This window comes from Anomaloglossus baeobatrachus, chromosome 5 (assembly GCF_048569485.1).
Source record: "Anomaloglossus baeobatrachus isolate aAnoBae1 chromosome 5, aAnoBae1.hap1, whole genome shotgun sequence".
Taxonomy (NCBI): domain Eukaryota; kingdom Metazoa; phylum Chordata; class Amphibia; order Anura; family Aromobatidae; genus Anomaloglossus; species Anomaloglossus baeobatrachus.
In genome coordinates, this window is record NC_134357.1 from 29,880,856 (window position 1) to 29,905,312 (window position 24,457).

Genomic DNA, 24,457 nt, shown 5'->3' on the forward strand with positions numbered 1-24,457 from the left:
AGAAACGTACTCAATGGACGCTTGGGAAACCTGAAACGGAATTTCTCCTGCTGAGAAGCTGACTCCTCAATTGGAGGAGCTGGGGGAGAAATATCCAACACCTGATTGATGGTCGCTATAAGGTCATTCACTATGGCGTCACCTTCAGGTGTATCAAGGTTGAGAGCGGCTTCAGGATCAGAATCCTGATCTGCTACCTCCGCTTCATCATCCAGAGAGTCCTCCTGCTGAGACCCTGAACAGTGTGATGAAGTCGAGGGAATTTCCCAGCGAGCCCGTTTAGGCGGCCTGGGACTGCGGTCCGTGTCAGAGACCTCACCCTGGGACCTATGGGTCACCCCAGGAGCACTTTGCTGCTCCAACTGAGGGGGGCCTGGGGTCAATGATTCAACAGTGCCCGTGGCCTGAGTCACCGGTCTGGACTGTAAGGCTTCTAGTATCTTAGCAGACCATTTATCCATACTCTCAGACAGTTTGTCAGCAAATACTGCAAACTCCGTCCCTGTCACCTGGACAGTGGTAGCAGGTGGTTCCACCTGGGCCACCAGTAGCAGAGGCTCCGGCTGAGTAAGTGCCACAGGGGCCGAGCATTGCACACACTGTTGTCTCCTCTGAGTACAATCCAGGAGGGTATATAGCCAAAAATCAACAGTGCGACCGTACAGTGTAAATGTATAGCATATAAGCATATATATATATATATGTACACTTCGGCACTCAGTGGGGCCAGCACCCAGGTGCTGCTTACCGACCGCTCAAAGCGGTTGTGTGATCACCAGATTCCCTGCCTGGGCCTCCCAGAGCCGTGTTGTCTCTCCTCTCCAGCGTCAGAAGTGCTGACAGGAATGGCTGCCGGCGTTCTGTGGGGAGGAAGGGGCCGTGGGCGTGCCCTAGAAAGTGCGGGAATCTGATGCCCCACTGTGCTGAGTGAGGGGGGAGGAGGATACAGAGTATGCTCCAGCCCTCAGCGCCGACGTCCTGTGCAGCGTCCCGCCCTTCCACTGACTGGCAGGCCTGGGGGCGGGAATATGCGATACTAGGCCGCAAAAGCCGGGGACTAAAGTTATAAGCGCGGCCGGCAAATAAGCGCGGCCGGCGCGGTAGTCCCCGGCGCACTAACACACCCAGCAGTGCTGCAGTGTGTATGGCACAAGCGCTCCATGCGCGGTCCCCCAGGGGGACACAGAGTACCTCACAGTAGCAGGGCCTTGTCCCTGACTATACCCGGCTCCTGTCCAGCAGATTCCCCAGGGGCTGCGGAGGGAGCACGGTCCCAGTGCCTGGAGACCGATTAGGATCCCACTTCACCCAGAGCCCATTAAGGGATGGGGAAGGAAAACAGCATGTGGCTCCTGCCTATGTACCCGCAATGGGTACCTCAACCTTAACAGCACCGCCGACCAGAGTGGGGTGAGAAGGGAGCATGCTGGGGGCCCTGTTATGGCCCTCTTTTCTTCCATCCGACATAGTCAGCAGCTGCTGCTGACCAAGATGTGGAGCTATGCGTGGATGTCAGCCTCCTTCGCACAAAGCATAAAAACTGAGGAGCCCGTGAGGCACGGGGGGGTGTAAAGGCAGAAGGGGAGGGGCTTTACACTTTTAAGTGTAATACTTTGTGTGGCCTCCGGAGGCAGAAGCTATACACCCAATTGTCTGGGTCTCCCAATGGAGCGACAAAGAAAGGGAGACGTTCCTGTCGAGGGACGTCGACTTCCTGTCCCATTTGCGGAGAATGTCCCATTGAAGTGGGCGCAGATGAAACTGCGCAAATGGAACTGCCTCCATTGCTGCCACCATCTTCCCTAGGAAGTGCATGAGGCGCCTCAAGGGGTGCGACTGGGCTCGAAGGAGAGATTGCACCCCTGTCCGTAGTGAACGCTGTTTGTCCAGCGGAAGTTTCACTATCGCTGAGAGAGTATGAAACTCCATCCCGAGATATGTCAGCGATTGGGTCGGTGTCAATTTTGACTTTGGGAAATTGATGATCCACCCGAATCTCTGGAGAGTCTCCAGAGCAATGTTCAGGCTGTGTTGGCATGCCACCCGAGAGGGGGCCTTGACAAGGAGATCGTCTAAGTAAGGGATCACCGAGTGTCCCTGAGAGTGTAGGACTGCTACCACTGTTGCCATGACCTTGGTGAAGACCCGTGGGGCTCTCGCCAGGCCGAAAGGCAGCGCCACGAACTGAAGGTGTTCGTCCCCGATGGCGAAACTCAGGAAGCGCTGATGCTCTGGTGCAATCGGTACGTGGAGATAAGCATCCCTGATGTCGATTGATGCTAGGAAGTCTCCTTGGGACATCGAGGCGATGACGGAGCGGAGAGATTCCATCCGGAACCGCCTGGTTTTCACGTGTTTGTTGAGCAGTTTGAGGTCGAGAACGGGACGGAAAGATCCGTCCTTTTTCGGCACCACAAACAAGTTGGAGTAAAAACCGTGACCCAATTGCTGAAGGGGAACAGGGATCACCACTCCTTCTGCCTTCAGAGTGCTCACCGCCTGAAGAAGAGCGTCGGCTCGCTCGGGGGGCGGAGATGTTCTGAAGAAACGAGTCGGAGGACGAGAGCGGAACTCTATCCTGTAACCGTGAGACAGAAAGTCTCTCACCCATCGGTCTTGGACATGTGGCAACCAGGCGTCGCAAAAGCGGGAGAGCTTGCCACCGACCGAGGATGCGGTTTGGGGAGGCCGAAAGTCATGAGGAGGCCGCTTTGGGAGCGGTTCCTCCGGCGGTCTTTTTAGGACGTGACTTAGACCGCCATGAATCGGAGTTCCTCTGACCCTTCTGTGGCCTGTTGGACGATGAGAATTGAGACCTGGCTGAGGGCCGAAAGGACCGAAATCTCGATTGTACCTTCCGTTGTTGAGGTCTGTTTGGTTTGGACTGGGGTAAGGACGAGTCCTTTCCCTTGGATTGTTTAATGATTTCATCCAATTGCTCGCCAAACAGGCGTTCGCCAGAAAATGGCAAACCGGTTAAGAACTTTTTGGAAGCAGAGTCTGCCTTCCATTCACGTAGCCACATGGCCCTGCGGACTGCCACCGAATTGGCGGATGCTACCGCCGTACGGCTCGCAGAGTCCAGGACAGCATTCATGGCGTAGGACGCAAACGCCGACGCCTGAGAGGTTAAGGACACAACCTGCGGAGTAGAGGCACGTGTGACTGCATTAATCTCAGACTGACAAGCTGAGATAGCTTGGAGTGCCCATACGGCTGCGAATGCCGGAGCAAAGGACGCGCCGATAGCTTCATAGATGGATTTCATCAGGAGCTCTATCTGCCCGTCAGTGGCATCCTTGAGAGATGCACCGTCTGCCACTGCAACTATGGATCTAGCCGCCAGTCTAGAGACTGGAGGATCCACCTTGGGACACTGAGCCCAACCCTTGACAACGTCAGGGGGGAAGGGATAACGTGTGTCATTAAGGCGCTTAGTAAAGCGCTTATCTGGAAAAGCTCGGTGTTTCTGGACTGTATCTCTGAAGTCGGAGTGATCAAGAAACGCACTCCGTGTACGTTTGGGAAACCTAAAATGGAATTTCTCCTGCTGAGAAGCTGACTCCTCAATCTGAGGAGTTGGGGGAGAAAGATCCAACACCTGATTGATGGACGCTATAAGGTCGTTTACTATGGCGTCCCCTTCAGGTGTATCAAGGTTGAGAGCGGCGTCAGAATCAGAGCCGTGATCTGCCACCTCCGCTTCATCCTCCAGAGAGTCCTCATGCTGAGACCCTGAACAGTGTGATGAAGTCGAGGGAAGCTCCCGGCGAGCCCGCTTAGCCGGTCTGGGACTGCGGTCTGTGTCAGAGTCGTCACCGTGGGACCTATGAGTCGCCCCAGGAGCACTTTGCTGCGCCGACCGAGGGGGGACTGAGGGCAATGATTCAACAGTGCCCGGGGCCTGTGTTACAGGTCTGGACTGCAAAGCTTCTAGTATCTTAGCAGACCATCTATCCATAGACTCAGAAAGTTTGTCAGCGAATACTGCAAACTCTGTCCCTGTCACCGGGACAGTGGCAGCAGGTGGTTCCACCTGGGCCGAGGGTCCCACCAGTGGCAGAGGCTCCGGCTGAGTGAGTGTCACAGGGGCCGAGCATTGCACACAATGAGGGTAGGTGGAACCTACAGGTAGCATAGCCGCACATGAGGTACAGGTTGCAAAGTAAGCCTGTGCCTTGGCACCCTTGCTTTTTGCGGACGACATGCTGTTGTCTCCTCTTAGAGCAATCAGAGAGGGTATATAGCCAAAGCACTAGTGCGGCCGTACAGAGTAAATGTATACAATATAAGCATATAAATATACACTTCGGCACCCAGTGGGGCAAGCACCTAGTAACAGGTGCTGCTTACCGACCGCCCTCAGCGTTTGTGTGACCACCAGATTCCCTGCCTGTGCCTCCCAGCGCTGTGGAGCTTGTCTCTGAAGTACTCCAGCGTCAGAAGTGCTGATAGGAATGGCTGCCAGCGTTCTGAGAGGAGGAGGGTGCCGTGGGCGTGCCTTAGAAAGTGCGGGAATCTGGTGCCCCACGGTGCTCAGTGAGGGGGGAGGAGGATACTAGGTATGCTCCAGCCCTCAGCGCTGACGTCCAGTGCAGCGTCCCGCCCTTACCCCTGACTGGCAGGCCCGGGGGCGGGAATATGCGGTACTAGGCCGCAAAAGCCGGGGACTAAAGTTATAAGCGCGGCCGGCAAACAAGCGCGGTCAGCGCGGTAGTCCCGGCGCACCAACACAACCAGCAGCTGCTGCAGCGTCCATTAGACAGGCGCTCTATGCGCCGTCCCCAAGGGGACACAGAGTACCTCAGAGGAGCAGGGCCTGTCCCTGACGATACCCGGTCTCCTGTCCAGCAGATTCCCTCAGGAGCTGCGGAGGGAGCACGGTCCCAGTGCCTGGTGACCGATTAGGATCCCACTTCACCCAGAGCCCCTAAGGGATGGGGAAGGAAAACAGCATGTGGCTCCAGCCTTGTACCCGCAATGGGTACCTCAACAACACCGCCGACCAGAGTGGGGTGAGAAGGGAGCATGCCGGGGGCCCTGTTATGGGCCCTCTTTTCTTCCATCCGATATAGTCAGCAGCTGCTGCTGACCAAATTGTGGAGCTTGCGTGCATGTGTGCCTCCTTCAACACAAAGCATAAAAACTGAGGAGCCCGTGATGCACGGGGGGGTGTATAGGCAGAGGGGAGGGGTTTACACTTTTAAGTGTAATACTTTGTGTGGCCTCCGGAGGCAGAAGCTATACACCCAATTGTCTGGGTCTCCCAATGGAGCGACAAAGAAAAATGGCTGCCGGAGCTCTCTGGGGAGGAGTGGAGCCGTGGGCGGCGCTAGAAAAGTGCGGGAATCTGGGGTCCCCATAGTGATCAGTGAGGGGGGAGGAAACATACAGGATGCTCCGGCCCTCACATCCGACGTCAGGTCGGCAGTCCCGCCCTTACCCCTGACAGACAGGCCCGGGGGCGGGAGTTTTGCTACTAGGCCGCAATGAAGCCTGGGACTAAATTTAAGACCGCGGCCGACAAGCAGGCGCGGAAGTCCGCCGGTCTTCACAAATCAGCAGCTGCTGCAGCGTCCGGGATGAAGGCGCTCCATGCACAGCCCCCATGGGGACACAGAGTACCTTAGAGATGCAGGGCCCGGTCCCTGAGGATGATTAGACTCCTGTCCGGCAGATTCCCACAGGGGCTGCGGAGGGAGCACGGTCCCAATAACTGGATGACCGGTCAGGATCCCACTTCTCCCAGAGCCGCTAAGGGATGGTGAAGGAAAACGGCATGAGGCTCCGGCCTTTGTACCCGCAATGGGTACCTCAACCTTAACAGCACCGTCGACGTAGTGGGGTGAGAAGGGAACATGCCGGGGGCCCCGTGGGGGCCCACTTTTCTTCCAACCAATATAACTAATATGAGAATGCATGAGTGGATGTGTGCCTCCTTCCACACAAAGCATAAAACTGGGGAGCTCGTGATGCACGGGAGGGTGTATAGGCAGAGGGGAGGGGTTACACTTTTTAAAGTGTAATACTTTGTGTGGCCTCCGGAGGCAGAAGCTATACACCCAATTGTCTGGGTCTCCAAATGGAGCGACAAAGAAAAGATTCGCATTTCAAGGGTGTCAAATGACCCTTCATCTTTCATTGCCCATGTAGATGGATCTGTCAGATCAGAAATGCCAATTGCAAACCTCCAGCCAGGGCAATACATTGCCTGCATTTACGATAGGAACTGGTGGATTGGAAATATTTCTGAAATTTCAGTCGACGACCATGATGCATTAATACATTTTATGCATCCTCATGGACCAGCGTCTTTCACTGGCCTGTGAGAAATGATACATGCTGGATTCCCGAGCAGTCGATCATTGCAATAATTCCAGCACCAGCTGCAACACCAATGGGCCGACAATACAGCTTCTCTGAACCCATTATGTTGCAAATTCAGCAACAATTCCAGACCACTTACTTAGGCTGAACATTATGGCTTGGGAACCAGCAAAAGATACCCAATATTAGGCTTGGGATCCTAGGCAAAGACACCCACCCTCAGGCTTTGGAACCTGCGATAAAGAGACCACCCGCGACTTGCCTTGCACGGCTATCTGCCATGGCTCCTAGGCGATGGGGCTGCCAATTCTCGAAAGACAGCATTATTACAATTCTTAATAGGATTATAATACCAATTCTTAGGGAATTGGTTGTGGTATAACCACCATGGACCAACGCAAGGGTTTGAATAGTGCAGTTAGCATTCATTGCGTATTAATAAATAACACTAAGTTCAGTGGCATTTTTCTTTTTTTAAATGGAGAGACTCCAAAAAAACCCCAATGATCCTTGTAGAGAAAAATGTGCTCTTTCAAATGATAACAGAATTAATATATTTTAGGGGTACCCTTTTTGGGAAATTTGACCTAAAAATAGGTAAAATTCGTTTTTTTTTTAAGTTTTTCATCATATGTGGGTGTGAGTATTTCCACAAATACATATGCTTTGACCGTGATATTGCAGCAATGCAAAGTCATGAAGATGTTTGTTGTACAGGGCAAAGCACCAGTTCCTATTGGTTTTTGGTCTTGAGTTATATATGGGCAAAGTTTGGCATAAATTTTATGCAAGGCGTTTTGCAAGCTACTTTGACACAAAATTGCGGCCGAAATATTGTTTTGTCATAGCCGGTAATAATTTTATCGTGTTTAGCAGCAAAAGTGAGCTAGTATGCCAAATTTCAGCATCATAGCCAGTATAGAACTCTAATGGCTATGTGCCAAAGTTTGCAAAATCCTCTTAGCTGAAGCCGCAGGCCTGGGGGGGGGCCTCCAGTGAAAGGTCAACAGTGCCCAATATATTTGAGATCTGGCCCTAAAAATTTACAGAACCTCTTTTCAAACATACATGTACATCCTTATAAATTTTCAGCAAAATCGGAGAACGTCGAGTGGGGACCACTGGTCCACTTGACACGGAATGACCCATCAGTTTTTTGCCATCAGGCACAATCCAGCAAAAAAAAAAAAAAACTGATGCGACGGATCAGTCGAAAAAAAACCGATCTGTTGCATCAGTTTTTTCCATCCATTTGACGGATACGGTTTGATACGGAGCATGGTCAGTTTAAAAAAAACGGAAACCTGCGCCGGATTCCGGCATATGACGGATGACGACAGATCCGGCTGCCAATAGGCTTCCATTATAAAACACGCCATATGGCGCCGGATCTGTTTTTTCGGCGAAAAAAAAAATAATAAAAAATCAGATGAGAATGCATGTGTGTGTGAGACCTCCTGAACACAAAGCATTGAACTGGCTAGATGTGGTCATCCAGGGGGTGTATATGCTCGGAGGGAGGAGCTACACTTTTTAGTGTAGTACTTTGTGTGTCCTCCGGAGGCAGAAGCTATACACCCATGGTCTGGGTCTCCCATAAGGAACGATGAAGAAAGTTCCATTCAACGTTCCATCCGGCCGCCGGACAAGCAAATTTTGCCGGATCCGGCGAAAGCCGGATGGAACGCAAGGCCATTCGGCGCTAATAAAAGTTTATGTGGGGGGGGGGAAACTGATGCGGCGGCAAAAGAAACCGGATCCGTTTTGTTCATGTTTTTGCTGGATTGTGACTGATGGCAAAAAACTGATGTGTGAACACAACCTTAACTGTACCTCCAATCATTAAGACTGAAAAAAGAAGAATGAAAATCAATTACCCGTCCACAGGACTTCTATGCCGGGGAGCAGTTTTTCACCCACGGTCCTCAGATAGGGCGACTGGGCAACATTTGGATAGCAGAACGTCCCACAGTATTCTGCAAAACAGTTTCCGTTCACAAATCAACGTTGTCTCACACAAGGGGACGCTTTACCAATCATTATAAAACATTACTTACCCGTAGGACAAAATAAAAAGGTTTCCGGTTCACCTAAATACTGGAAAATCTCATTAGTTATCGATACTTGTGCGTGGGCGAAAGAGCTGAAGACCTCCTTATCTGCTGGGCACATGTTGTGATCGATGTCGTCAAACAGGAGGGCAAACGACTTGCACCCAAACTGAGTGACCTGGAAATTAAAGAAATGGAAAGCGAGGAGTCAGGCGGGAACGGCTGAGAAATAGCACAAACCCAGACACTACCAACAAGAAGCGCGACGGCAGCTCAGCCATAAGGATATATACAGGGGCGACCATCATACAGGCTCAGATGACTGATGTGGCCACCAGCAAAAGGACCCCCGAACCAAGGCCTCCTTCACACGTCCACGTTTCCGGTACACGTGAAGTCCATTTTCACATGTACCGGACACACTTAGACCAATTAAAATCAGTGGGTGTGCGCACACTTCTGTGTTTTCACACAGCAACATGAAAGATTTTCTCCAGCAGCACCTAATGTCACACGGAGTACACATTGATGTGATCTGTGTAACACGTACTGGAGAAAACACGTGTCTTTGGAATTATTTTCAATACTCGTCTGTCTCCAGCGCTGCTGTCACTTGCTTCCGAGGCCCGGATGTATATTCACTGCACTCATCACGGACCCGGAAGTAACAGCAGCGCCAAAGGCAGGTAAGTATAGAAGGTGATGCTGTGCTGTTTGTGTGCTATGCGGATGTCACACGGATAGCACACGGACACAAGCACACACATACGCACCTGAACACCATGGGCCGTGAAAATGTGTGTTTTAAACGGTTGTGTGAAAGAAGCCCAAAACGGATTCACTCTTTCAGGTCAAGTGAAGAGGAGTAGAATGAGGGTCTCTGACCCCCTGGGAGTACCACCATTCATACTGACCTGATCCAATTTGCGCTTCAGCGTGGACACTTCCTTTTGGTTAGAAAAAGTTATATCGAGTCCTGGAGATATGGCATAGACGAACTCGATTCCAAATTCCTGGGAGGCCGAGATCAAGGTCATGAGCTGATCTGAGGAAAGCAGAAAGGCTTATTATAGGAGATAGTTAAATTGGGCTCTAATAACTGAAAATGAAAAAAAAAAAAAAAAAAAAAAAAGCACACTCCCATCTTTAGTCATAGGCTACGCCATCAACAGAATTGTGAGTGCAGCTCTGGAGCTTAATAAAAAAATAATGCATTAGGATTGCCAGATTACAAGGTAATTGGTAAATACTGTACAAAGGTGAACTCGTTATTTCACGACGTTAATATATAGCTGCAGAACAGGTCTGACCACGTTATGGCTTCAGGCGGGATTCTTTTTGGTTCAAGCGGAACAGACAGAAGAGCAGTACGCACGCATGCAAGTCATGGCTCCTTTGTCTTGTGCTTGAAGCTTCGTGGTTTGCGGATGCAGATTAATCCTAATTACACTGGATTATTGCGATCGACAAGTCTTCTCTATATAAACTGCGGATTCTAAATCCAATGGCCGTGCAACCTGGTAATCATTAGCGATGTGCGAGGGCATGCGATACAGGGAGAAGGCAGGGAATGATATATGGCTCTGTCCTTTGCCCTACGGGTCACCACCTACAGGAATCTGTAACCATAATAGATCATTATACCCACAATGCAAATATGTAATACTCCGCAGGAAAACTTCACAAGACACCAGGTTTCTCCCCTCTGGAGCCCCCCAGGGTGTCACTATATGCATATACAAAGCACAGATCTGGGCGACGGACGCGGCCTGTACCAGTCACGAAACCACCACTACGTTACAAGATACAAGGAGAAATCTGCGGGAATCGCTGAACCACCGCACCGACACTCAAATGTGAGATGGGAATAGTTACCCGCTTCTTCCACCGAGTACATCTCTCTCCAAAACATCCGGTGCTTGTAGTCATCTTTCGGGGCGTACAGGTACGTGTTCAGACTCCACTTCTGAAGTCTATGGGAGAGAACACAAGTATTACAACCCTGGTAAATAGTCCTGTGCAAGGAAGGGGATAGTTAACGGTCAGGACTTGAGGAGTGATTGCCGATTCAGAATATTTTTTAACACTTCAGTGACTAAAGTTCTGGTGTGTGCAGGTCCAAGTCTCAGAACCACTGAAACGAAGGGGCTGCTGTGCCCTCCTCAGGGAGGTGCGGATAGGGGGGCAGAGAATCACCGTCTTTTATAAGCCCCTATGCAGCCAACGTCGTGTATCTAAGGGGAGCCGAACAGGACACTTCTGCACCTATGCTGCACCCGGAGCCTCATCAGCCAGCGCTCCTCACAACTCTCTATGAAATGTAATCAAATGGCATAAGCTTCCAGGCAGCAGATTAATACTGTGTAACTGTAGCTCTAAATGCAATCATTAATGGTGAAGATGCCATGCCGGGGCCATCTCTATCTGACCATCAATGACGTCACAAGCCAAAAGGTCACAAGCCGGAAAACACTACGAATATTCATACATGGAGCTCATATATTGTGCAGTCTATCTGCAAATAATCACTACAGCCAAAATCACTAGTCAGCCATGGAGATCTTATTAGAAGTAACTTATATCATAAACCAAGAAAAATACTCCTAAAAATAACATTTATTAGAAAAAATCTTTAAAAATACTCAAACATACAGAGTATAATAACTCTTATATATACACAACAGTCATATAGTGGTGACATAAAGTGAGTGGAAGGTCAGAAAAAGTACCAAACCTGCTGGTGAGGGAAGGGGGACTGATTGTCTTTATCAAGAATGAGTGAGCCCAAGGTAGCAAGACTCTTCATATGTAATAGAGTAGCCTATAAGCCTAAAGGATAAACAGGGGATAATCTCTCCCTCTCTCGTAGCTACCTACCAACGGAGGTGCACCTTAAGGTGTTGGGTGCCCCCCGCTCCACGTCGGCTGTCCCTAAGCTATCCCTTTAACCTGCAAGTCGCAAAGGGACCCACCACCAAAAAAGTAGAAGTGCAGAAATAGTCAACAGGTCATTATGAGGTATTGATAACCTATGAGACTGGTCACAATACAAAATTGGGAATCCATATATAGTTTTTACCGATAATATTAGTGTAATACTAGCCAATTCTAGATGATATACAGATACAAATATACCATGATGTATAGAAAAATCAACTTATAATCCCAGCAGGGAACTTATCTGCTGGGGTCACTGCTGGCAATCCAACATCCCGTTACTGCTGGTAATCCAACATCCCGACGCGTTTCCCCCCTGAAGAGTTATTTTCAGGGGTTCATCAGGGGAAGACCAAGGATTTTCACCATATCCAAATACATCAAATTTTATAAGTTTTTTTATATCTTAATGACTTTGGCTTTCTGAATGATAACAGATCGACATCAGTGGCTAAAGATGGAAGGCAGGTCGTCTGACTGATAATCCCAAAAAGGTGCTCAAGGTACAGTGACCGTGGTAACCTGAGGCCAGAGACAACAAGTTAGAAGTAACTTATCCTGACCGATTCTAATGAACGGGAAGTGCACGATGTAACGTCATCAGCACTGATCCTTTTTATCTCCATGACTGCGCTCTGCAAATGTGGAGACAAACCGCACTCCAGGACAATCCATTACTGTGGACCATAGTGGTCTGGAGCGCTCGGTGCAGGATCAGGAGACAGTTCTAGTCCCACTCCGATGACTATCGTTAAAAGGGAACCGGTCAGGTGTGATATGCACCCAGAACCACGAGCCGTTCTGGGTGCATATCCCTGTATACACTAGCATAGATAAAGAGATCTTTAGAAAAAGCATTTCTAATGATCTTTTACCGTATGATAATGAGCGAGGGCACTAGTCCCCTGGGCGTTAGTTCCCCTGGCTAGTCGCCCCCATTAGCATGTTAGTATACCCCTGTGGGCGTGCTATCATGATAATGAATGTGTAGCGTCAGAGGATGATCTCGCTCACCTCTCTGCCGCCATCGTGTCCAATGCTGGATTTCGGCTCAGTGCGCATGATCCCGGGGTTCGGGTCATGCGCACTATAAAGCCGGGTGTACGCATCCTGGCTTCAAACTGAAGTAGTGCGCCCCAATATGTAACTTTGTATACTGTGACCCCTACCATGGGCCCGAGGCGCAGTTGTGACTTCCTTGATATCATTCACAGGACACGTCAATGCGATGGAGTCAGAGTTACAATGGAAGCTAGAAAAAAAAAAGCGATTGGACTAGTTCTCTCAGTCTCTGCACGTTCCAAGAAAATGACGAGAAAAAAACCCATATGATCAAATCTATGGAATTAATAGGGCTATATAAGGGAGTAAAATAAACACATATCTCCTGACAGTCACCCACCTCCTGAACAGCTCCTTTCTTTGTTCCATAGTCCATGGCCGTCCATAGAAACCTGCAAGAGGAAAAACAACCACAATTAATATAAATCCTGTTGTACTGTATACAAAAATACTATAGAACAAGGTCACCACCTGGGTCATCAAAGAGATCGTCCGTCTAGGGGGGTCCACAAGTGAAGAGAATATTTAAAAGAGTATTAGAGGGACAGAGTCGCCTACAGGATTAGTCAATTGCCTCTACTCCATTTAGCCGGATGGTCATAACCCAGTGGAAAGGACATAGAAATGTCTTTCGGCCATGCACAAAAGCCTTAATCATACTATCCATCCACACCCATATATTTACGCCAGAACTGCTGCAGCGCTTTTTTGTCCGTGTACCGTATAGTCGTCTATTTATATGACCGTGATCTCTGCACCCGGCCAGGCTCAATACACAACAAGGTGGTCAATAATTATAGGAATTTGCTAAATGTGGAGCCAAAACTCTGCCATCAGACATACAAGCTCATAACAACATGCATCCGCCCAATGCAGCCCTAATATATACATATTGTATTTTTTTTGCTGTTGCCCTTATATAAGGCTAGTTTCACACTTGCGTTTAACAGCATCCGTTGCATTGCGTTGTGTGACGGATGCAACGGATGTGTTGCATATAATGGCACAAAGCATGCAACGGATCACACAAAACAACGAAAAGCTTTTTTTTTTTTTTCTTTACAGTTTTACCGGCGGCAGACTATTGTGAACGATCAGCTGATCGCCCGGCTGCCGGGCACTCAGCTGAGCGCTCTCAATAGCCGGCTGCCGGGCGCTCAGCTGAGCGCTCTCAATAGCCGGCTGCCGGGCGCTCAGCTGAGCGCTCTCAATAGCCGGCTGCCGGGCGCTCAGCTGAGCGCTCTCAATAGCCGGCTGCCGGGCGCTCAGCTGAGCGCTCTCAATAGCCGGCTGCCGGGCGCTCAGCTGAGCGCTCTCAATAGCCGGCTGCCGGGCACTCAGCTGAGCGCTCTCAATAGCCGGCTGCCGGGCACTCAGCTGAGCGCTCTCAATAGCCGGCTGCCGGGCACTCAGCTGAGCGCTCTCAATAGCCGGCTGCCGGGCACTCAGCTGAGCGCTCTCAATAGCCGGCTGCCGGGCACTCAGCTGAGCGCTCTCAATAGCCGGCTGCCGGGCACTCAGCTGAGCGCTCTCAATAGCCGGCTGCCGGGCGCTCAGCTGAGCGCTCTCAATAGCCGGCTGCCGGGCGCTCAGCTGAGCGCTCTCAAAAGCTGATCGTTTGACCACCGAGATACAAAATAAAGTTTGCGATTTAAAAAAAAAAAAAAAAAGATGAGCATGCATGAAAAAGTAAAGGATTCCGCTGCTCAAAAAACGTTACATGCTGCGTTCCTTCCACCCGGCGGAAGCAACGCATCGTCGGCCAGCGGAAGCAACGCAGGTACATCTATCACAATCCGTCATCCGTACAAGTCTATGGGAAACGGTGGAATCCGTTAACAGATTCCGCTGTTTTCCAAAAGGACTGCGACTGAAGGTAATTAACGCAAGTGTGAAAGTACCCTTAGGCAATGCAGTGTGTTGTGCTGAAAAAGTGATAGGGCGACGTAACAACGCAGAGCCAATAGGGGCCTGAAGAAACCATGAAGTACAGTATATATTGTATACAATGCACCCGGCCTCTCACCACAGAGTGCAGTCATCCGGATCTTACTGCATTCATTATATCTATTGTTAACCAATGAAACAAACTCTACAACTGCAGGAATGTTAATCCGTAGCAGGAAGGCCCCGGAGGCAGCCAAAGCTGCCAACTACCAAGTCACGATTCAGCTGCCAAGATTCACCAACGTGTAATTATCTCCCATCATCCGCAAGACAAAAGTTCCTCTGACAAAGGGCAGACAGGGATTATTAAAGAGCAGCACCCAAAATATTAATCTAATACTGTCCATCATTCCTCAAGTGACCGCCGTGACGGGAAGCTGTTACAGCGGGTGTCATTCAGCTTCACCGGGAGCCGGAACCGAAAACATGCCTAATTATTCAGCAGGACCAGGAGCAGGAACTGTGGCCGTATATCAGCTGTCATATGCGGACGCTGCTTTCTGCAATTTGCGGTTATAATCATATGACGAGAGGGGGGGGGGGGGGGGGAGGGTAACGGGTGTACCGAATCTGACAGAGGACCACCTTATCGTACCAGGGGAAAGGTGTATAGTGTTTGGACTTGCGGGTTTTGCTGCAGATCAGTTGGTTTTCTGCAGCAAAATCAGCCACAGTGGGGGTCTGGTGCAAACTTCCCATTACACCTACAACCATTTGCTCTATTAATGGTCTTCAGCATTAAAGGTCAATTTTTATACTACAAATTTAGAGAGCGTGGAAGCGATTGGTTTACTCCTGACCCCCCTTAGGCGCCCCTGGAGCAGCCTTCCCCCCCATATGCAGACCGGCTGGGCCGTTGCCAAACACGTTCTTGGCAAAAGACAACAACTTCAAGAAAAATGACTGATTGATGGGGTATAAAGGTCATAGCATAGTAAAAAGGACGATAATACAAAACCTTCTACAAGTTTCTGGCGCTGTGAGATATATACAAAAAGATTATTCTGCAGGAAGATCTGTTATCCCTTCCACTCCTGCTGAAAAACTGTAGCTCAGACTTCTATCTGCGTGTAGAGTAACTGGCTGCAGCAGGAGCCTCCCCCCAAAATGCTGTCAGCGATAGGAGAGCCTACCCTTAGGCCTTGTGCGCACTAGAAAACAGAATTTTCTTAAAGGGAACCTGTCAGCAGAAGTTTTGCACTAAACATAAAAGATTCCCCCTCTGCAGCTCCTGGGCTGCATTCTAGCAATGTTCCTGTTGTTCTTGTGCCCCCTTTCTGGCCAAAATGAATACTTTATAAAGTGGTACCTTTTTGTATGCAGATACTGTAAGTGTACACGGGGGCGGGCTGCCTGGTGTCCGTTATTCTGCCTCCTGCCACTTTAGGCTGTCCCCCATCGCTCATTTCCATAGCTGTGGACGCCGCCCAGTGCTCCAGAGGTCCCCGCACATGCCCAGTGCCTATCTCTCGTGGATGAGCACTGTGCCCAGTGTCACCGCTGGTGACATGTGCGCAGGCTTTAGATTATGGGCGGTGCTGTGATGTTCATTACCAAGTAACCGCCCATAATCGCGTGACCGCGCTTTCCCCCTCTGCCTCCTTCGTCTAATCCTGATCGGTGGTGTCCTGCTCCGCTCCTCCCATCTATTTCCTGCCTCAGGGCAAGATGGGAAAGAGGTAACGTGGGGTCAGCAGGCCCGCGCTTGCGCAGAACGAAGGAGGCAGAGGGGGAAAGCGCGGTCACGTGATTATGGGCGGTTACTTGGTAATGAACATCAAAGCGCCGCCCATAATCTAAAGCCTGCGCACACGTCACCAGTGGTGACACTGGGCACAGTGCTCATCCACGAGAGATGGGCACTGGGCATGCGCGGGGACCTCTGGAGCACTGGGCGGTGTCCACAGTGGAAATGAGCGATGGGGGACGGCCTAAAGCGGCAGGAGGCAGAATAACGGACGCCAGGCAGCCCGCCCCCGTGTACACTTACAGTATCTGCATACAAAAAGGTACCACTTTATAAAGTATTCATTTTGGTCAGAAAGGGGGCACAATAATAACAGGAACATTGCTAGAATGCAGCCCAGGAGCTGCAGAGGGGGAATCTTTTATGTTTAGTGCAAAACTTCTGCTGACAGGTTCCCTTTAAGAAAATTCCGCAAGCTCTCAAAGATTTCCGCACCTGCGGAAAAAAAAAAAACGCACCAAATCCGTACCGAAATCCGCATGCAGTTTGTTGCATTTTTTCCGCAGGTTGCGCCTTGTGGAATTTTGCAATTACATAAGTGAAATCCCGCAGCTACCTGTGGAAAAGAAGTGACATGCAATTGTTTTTGCTGCGGGAATTCCGCAGCAAAACCTGCAGCTGTCAAAATCAGCCTAGTGCGCACAGCATTTTTTTCCCCATTGGATTTGCTAGTGAATCACTGCAGAAAGGTTAAGAACATTTTCTGCAGCTAAACATGCAACAAATACGCAGGAAAATCCGGCTAGTGCGCACAGAGCCTTAGGCAACTTTCACATTTCCCTCATTTTCCCTCAGTCACAATCCGTCACTTTGAGAAAAAAAACTAAATCCTGCAAAATAATTTGCAGGATTCCGTTTTTTCCTCAGACTTGTATTAACGACAGATTGCAAATGATGGCCTTGCGTTGCATCCGTTGCGCGACTGATCAGTCGTGGAATGACTGACCGTCGGGCGAAAGCAACGCACAATGTAACATTTTTCCGAGCGTCGAAATGCTGCAATGCGCAGGATTCCGTCACAATCCGTCAAGAGGTATAATGGTTGTCTATGGTGCTGGATTCCGCCATAATCCGTCGCACGACGGAATCCAGTGCTGGATTCCCATCATTTTCTACTGAGCATGCCCAGTAGTATGTACACAAAACGCAACGTGGGCATGGATTATGCACAATCTTCACAGATTGTGCAGGGGCGCAGGATGCATTAAGTTACGCTACAGTGCAATACGCAGCGTAACTGCATGCAAATACGCAATGTGTGCACATAGCCTCACGTTGCAAGGCTCCAAAGCTGGTAAAATAGATCAGTTTTTTTTTTTTTTTTTTTTAACGGGGATCCGTCGCATCAGTTGTACCACAATCTGCAACTGATCCGTCGCATGAGTCACAAAACAGATTGTGACAGATGGAAAAAAAAAAAACGGATGTGTGAAAGTACTAATGCCATCTGCCTGGGAGGTAAACAACAAACTGCAGATCGCAAAATCTGGGAGCAAAACCACACAAACATCCACCATATAACCAGTCACAAAATATAACATACGTCTGTGCCTCGCCACCGCTCGCTGACAGCTTCTATCCTCCGGTAATGTGCCCCTGAAATCTATTAGTGTCAATCATTTCCAGAGAAGGAGCGACAGGACTGTGGATCGTGGCCAAAGGCCTCAGCGGCGAGGAGCAATTATACATATTGGACACACTTGACAACTCCTCAAAGGATCAGCGGCTGAGATCACCGTCCCTGTGGGATTCTAGTCTCACACCTGATGAAAGTTATCCCGTCCGCGCTATAAGAATGCACATCCACCATAGCAGTACCCACTGGAGATTATTTCACATGAGCAAATACCTAGACAAGCATCATCCCTGACCGCTGACGTACAATGCAGAAAGTGGCAACTTAGATTCCTACCATAAGCTTGCAAAACTGCTCACCACATATTATATAGATATTAAAGGGGTACTCCAATAAGACATCATTTCCTAGACTATTTCTATATCAGTAGAGGTTCGGATACTCCTTCACCCATCACCAGAATAGTATACTGTCCTCTCTCCTCCTATACCAGTCTGTTATGTATGGTTAATGATAGTTGTATGTCTACCCTTTTTCACTTGTAAAGCCCCCCATGGAATAAATGGCGCTATAATAATAATAAATACACTGTGTGCAGAATTATTAGGCACATGAGTATTTTGATCACATGATGCTTTTTATACATGTCCTACTCCAGGCTGTATAGGCTGAGAGCAAACTACCAATTAAGTAGATCAGGTGATGTGCACCTCTGTAATGAGGATGGGTGCGGTGTAATGACATCAACACCCTATATAAGGGGGGCTTAATTATTAGGAAACTTCCTTTCCTTTGGCAAAATGGGTCAGAAGAGAGATTTGCCACCAGTTTGGCCATATTTCAGAGCTGCAACGTTACTGGAGTATCAAAAAGCACAAGGTGTGCCATACTCAGGGACAGGCCAAGGTAAGGAAGGCTGAAAAACCACCACCTCTGACCAAGAAACATACGATAAAACGTCAAGACTGGGCCAAGAAATATCTTAAGACTGATTTTTCAAAGGTTTTATGGACTGATGAGATGAGAGTGACTCTTGATGGGCCAGAGGCTGGATCAGTAAAGGGCAGAGAGCTCCACTCCGACTCAGACGCCAGCAAGGTGGAGGTGGGCACTGGTATGGGCTGGGATCATCAAAGATGAACTTGTGGGAGCTTTTCGGGTTGAGGATGGAGTGAAGCTCAACCCCCAGATCTACTGCCAGTTTCTGGAAGACAACTTCTTCAAGCAGTGGTACAGGAAGAAGTCGGTATCGTTCAAGAACAACATGATTTTCATGCAGGACAAAGCTCCATCACACGCATCCAACTACTCCACAGCGTGGCTGGCCAGTAAAGGTCTAAAAGATGAAAAAATAAATGACATGGCCCCCTTGTTCACCTGATCTGAACCCCATAGAGAACCTGTGGTCTCATAAAATGTGAGATCTACAGGGAGGGAAAACAGTCACCTCTGGGAGCATTGTCTGGAGGCTGTGGTGGCTGCTGCACGCAATGTGGATCGTAAACAGATCAAGCAATGACAGAATCTATGGATGGTCGGCTGCTGAGTGTCATCAGAAAGAAAGGTGGCTATATTGGTCACTCATTTTCTGGGTTTTGTTTTTGCATGTCAGAAATGTTTTTCTAAATTTTGTGCAGTTATATTGGTTTACCTGGGGAAAATAAACAAGTGAGATGGGAATATATTTGGTTTTTATTAAGTTGCCTAATAATTCTGCACAGTAATAGTTACCTGCACAAACAGATCCTCCTAAGATAGCCAAATCTAAAAAAAAAAAAACCCCACAACTGCCAAAAATATTAAGCTTTGATATTTATGAGTCTTTTGGGTTGATTGAGAACATAGTTGATCAATAATAAAAAAAATCCTAATAAAAAAAATCCTCTAAAATACAACTTGACTAATAATTCTGCACATGGTGTAATAACATTAGAAGGGCTCATTTCTTTTTATTTTTACTGCCAAGAAAATATTGCTGTAAAATGTACTGAAAAATGGGGAAAAAAAAAGACAGATGAAGGAGCAGAGTGCATGCTCTGCCATCGCAGCCATTCATGTCATCAATGGGGTCTCAGCACCCAATCCGGATTTCCCTCCCCCACTCATGTAGAAGTCATCATATCCTGTATATAGGATGTAACTTCTTACTGAAATTACGCAGGATTGAAAAAAAAAAAAACTTGGCTTCCAAAAACAGCCCTACACCTGCCTATGGGATGTGTGCACTTTTGCACCTCAGCTACATTGCAGGGAACAGAACTGATCTGCAGTACCACATACAACCTGTGGTCCGGGTGTGTCGCTGTGTTTTGGAAGAATGGAGCCATATTTTCCATATCTATATATATCTATATATATCTATATATCTATATCTATATATATATATATATATATATATATCTATATATCTATATCTATATCTATATCTATCTATACATATATACACACACACACACACACAGAATCACCCCTTTAATTGGGCAATACACAAAGATTATTGTTAGGGATGCTGGTAAATGGGAACATATCCTACAAAGGGAAATAAAAAAAAGCCAGTGTGTAATGTTAACCCTGCTGTCCACTTCTCCAGACCTCTTCTTGAGCGCACATATCCGGCGGCGGGCATGCCTTCCAGACTAGCAGTATGAATCGTCAGCAGTAATCAATCAGTGACGGCAGCGCCTGCGCTCACATGTGCCCGGGACGCCCTCGGATAGTCATAAGGTAGGTAAGTGGGGCAGGGAATAATGCCCTCGTGACTCTGGCCATACAGAGGGCCGGCAGAGCAGCTGCTGTGAATATGCAGATCCAACCATAGACTTGCATAGCTTTGGGGATTTCATAGACTAGATTTCACTGCCCCTCCTTTACGAGAACCCCATGCACATGGACTAGATCTCTACATGTAAACCCATGTATAGCGCCATGGAACCAATGGTGCTCTATAAATAATACAATGTACAATACCATGGTCCCGTCAGTGCTCAGGAGGCGGCTCCCGGCTGCAGAGCTATGGCCGCCCATTACGCCGGTCACCCAATGAACGGGAACACGCCGGCCGCCCGTTACGCTACAACATGCCAGCCACTAGTTCTTGCACGGCATATCTGCCTTAGTGAGGAACAGTAAGGACCAATTTTTCAGCGCATGGGGCAGAATTTGAATATTTGCGCAGTGCAGGGGCTGAAGATGCTACGGTGTAATCTGTCGGGGCTGGACTCCATCAATCAGCAAGAGATTGTAGCGACCCCTGCAGCCAATCACTGACCCCCATCATAGCCGAAACTAGTGATTGCATGCAAAAGTCACCTAATTAGTCTTTATGCAGCAACCCCTGCAACTAATCAACGACCACCATCGTAGCTAAGGCCGGTGATTGTAATCGGGTGACCACTGCTTCCAGTCATTATGCAATGGCCCCTGCAGCCAATCATTGACCACCACTATCATAGCTAAAGCTGGTGATTGGATGCAGCGTTCACATTAGTGTCATTATGCAGCGACAAAGTACAATGGAGGAAAAAGACCAGCTCACTAAGTGCTAGGAAAAGGAGGGTGCGGTCCATGGAAGCTCTGGGCCGACTACCAGGCAGGAAATACTTGAGGGACGAGGAAAAATCCAGCATCCGCAATGGATTAGTTTATTAAAACTTACTTTATTAATATTCCAGAAGATTGAGTGTTAGTCAGCTCATTGATCGCGGATGCTGGATTTTTCCTCGTTCTTCAAGTATTATGCAGCGACCCCTGCAGCTAATCACAGACCACGATCATGGCTGAGGCGAGTGACTGAATGCAGCAGTCACCAGATTACAGTCAATATGTAGCGACCCCTGCAGGCAATCACTGACCACCATCATAGCGGAGGTTGGTGACTGGATGCAGCGGTCACCACAATACAGTCATTATACAGTGAAACCTGCAGCTGATCACTGACCATCACAATAGCAGAGGCCAGAGATTGGATGAAGCGGGTACCACAATAGTCATTATGCAGCGACCTCTGCAGACAATCACTAACCATCATAATAGCGGATAACGGTGACTGGATGCAGCGGTCACTCAATTAGCTGGGTTAGAGCTGCAGATAGGTATCAATGGCTAATAAGTAAAGTGACTTTAAATCCAAGAAACTTTGCAATTTACCTCTTATTAAAGAGAACCTGTCACCACTGTTTTGGCGTATAAGCTGCAGCCACCACCACCGGGCTCTTGTATACACCATTCTAACATGCTGTATATAAGAGCCCAGGCCGGGGGAATAACATAAAACACACTTTATAATACTGTCCTATCGGTCGCTCTGTGGGCCTAATGGGCGTCTCCGTTGTCCGGTGCCGGCGCCGCCTCTTTTGACCATCTTCGTCCTCTTTCTGAAGCCTGGGTGCATGACATGTCTACGCCATACACACTCGCCGGTCCTGCGCAGGCGCACTACAATACTTTGATCTCCCCCGCTCAGGACGTGAATGCCAGCGAGTGTGGATGACGTCGGACCCGTCATGTATGGCGGCTAAAGAAGAAGGAGAACAAAGATGGCCAAAAAGAGGCGGCGCCGACACCGGAGAAGCCCATAAGGCCCACAGCACGACCGTTTGGTATTATAAAGTGTTTTTATGCTATACCCCCGGCCAGGGGCTCTTATATACAGTATGTTAGAATGCTGTATATAAGAGCCCGGTGGTGGCCGCAGGTTATAGTCACCAAATCTGGTAACAGGTTCCCTTTAAATATACTTCCTCGTTCTCAAGAACGGATGGATTTTAAGTACTATAGTTTACTGCTCGTTGCCTAAGTTACCGACCACCTCTGCAGTGATATCTGTAGTGGCTGGTACCCTAAGCTGTGTAGTTGCAGCGTGGGACTGTGACGGCTCAGACACCTCGCAGGCCTGAAATGACCGCCATCAGGAGCTGCAGCCAGGAGGGGGCGGCTCCTGAAGATGTGAACGCCCGGCCCTAATAACAGACATGGACAACCCTACAGGGAGACTGAAAACCAGAAATAGGCATGCTGGGACTTGTAGTCTTGGCACAGGTTGGGCGCTTGGACTGTAACAGGAGGGGGGGGGGGTCCTGTTACCTGGTCTATGAAGAGGGCTGAATTACTGCTGTCAATCAATGCCCTGAAAATAACATGGAGCCCCCCTCCCCCATGCTGGGCTACTCCAGACCGGGGCATGATGGGACCTGTAGTCTTACAAGGGCACAATGCGCGTTTCCCAGGATGCAGCGCGCACAGGGGCCCCTCACCCCGTGCAGACAGCACGTACCCTCCACGACGCCGCACAGGAACCTCCTGCCCGCGGAGGTCTCGGTCTCAGTGTCGGTGTCCTCCCCTGCGGGCGCCGGCGCCGCCAGTTCGGGCACCAGGGGGTTGGGATTGGCCTCCGTGTTCGCTTCGGAGCTGGCGGCCGCCGCTGCTTGCCCGTCTTTCTGCACCATCCTGTCAAGCTTCCTGCCAGGGACTCAGTGCGCAGGTGCAGGAACCGGATGGAACCAGTCGCCTCAGAGACGGGAAAGCAAAAACACAAAAAAAAAACCCCAATGCTCGGAGCTCAGGGTGCACACCGCGGCCCCGGCAGCCGGTTATCAGTCTTCTTTTTCCGGCTCAGGACACTCGGTTTTCTTCGTTAACAATCACCGACATCGAATTACCGAGCCGCCGAACGTCTGCACCCCGGAGAATGTTTACTTCACAGTGCGCATGCGCCCGATCCTGCGCAGTGGCGTTAGAAGGCGGGGCTTCCTAAAGCGCAGACTAACTGTGCAGGACTACGCCTGACAATGCGGCGTGACGTCACCAGGCGGGGCCTTATCATTCCCGACCAATCAGAGCGTCAAAGGGCGGTGTAACGGTTAACTGTATACGTGCTGGAATATTTTGTATTCCGTAGGAAATGTGTCTGCGGTGAATTAAAAATTTTGGGACAGGGTTAAAGAGGCGTGGCTTCTGAATTTAAACTGACATGTAAACAAAGTGCTGGCTAGAGGTAAAGCTATGGGGCGGGGCTGTCCTACTGTGCAGGGCTCCGGCAAGATGGCGGCTGACACAGGAAGTTAAATATGAGAAACCGCAAATCCTCCTCCCCGTAGATGTGAAGCAGCCTCGCATTCCTCCGGATTCAGCATCTGAAAATTCCGCACAATTCTTCACATCCGGGGACGTTTTCATGTATTTGGGGCTTAAAAAGAACTTTTGCTATCGGTTTCTTTAAAACTTTTGGTTGACTTTTGCACTTTCTCTGTTTTCTGACGCATTTTTCTTCGATATGATCCGGGGTTATAAATCAGCTGAGAGGAACTCAGAAAAAGACCACAGAGATGCAAAGGCTCTCATTGGCCTGAACGAACTCACTGGTGGATCCTCAGTTAGATCGGTCTGCACCAGTAGATGGCTCAGCACGGAAACTGCAGAAACAAACGATGCAACGTTTTCATGAAAACCCAAATACAAAAATACACGGACGATCGACGTTAGGCTACTTTCACACTTGCGTTCAGCGGAATCCGTCACTGGAGAATAGCGCAGTCCGTTAACGCACTGCGCTATTCTCCATAAACTTGTATGGACGACACACTGTAACGCAAGTGTCAGCGTTGCATCCGCTGGACGACGCAGCGTCGTTATTTTGACGCTGCGTTGGGCGGAAGGAACGTGGCTTGTAACGTTTTTTGGAGCGACGGAAACCTTTATTTTTCACTGCGCATGCTCTTCTTTTTTTTTTTTTTATTTAAATCACAGAAACTTTATTTTGTTTCTTGGTGGCTGAATGTTCAGCTGAGCGCCCAGCCGCCGGCATGTGAGAGC

At 49.1% G+C, this 24,457-nt stretch overlaps 1 protein-coding gene across 1 annotated transcript in view; it reads right to left on the reverse strand.

Annotated features, from left to right (window-relative positions):
* Positions 1-23,360, reverse strand: part of OGA (O-GlcNAcase) — a 147,438-nt gene extending 124,078 nt beyond the window's left edge. The window contains exons 1-6 of the mRNA XM_075348361.1: positions 22,920-23,360; positions 12,718-12,769; positions 10,254-10,351; positions 9,293-9,423; positions 8,385-8,556; positions 8,205-8,303 (exon numbers count right to left, since the gene is read on the reverse strand). Coding sequence (XP_075204476.1) covers positions 8,205-8,303; positions 8,385-8,556; positions 9,293-9,423; positions 10,254-10,351; positions 12,718-12,769; positions 22,920-23,091 — 724 coding nt within the window. The 5' untranslated portion in view covers positions 23,092-23,360. The remainder of the gene's footprint in view (positions 1-8,204; positions 8,304-8,384; positions 8,557-9,292; positions 9,424-10,253; positions 10,352-12,717; positions 12,770-22,919) is intronic.
* Positions 23,361-24,457: the final 1,097 nt, after the last annotated feature.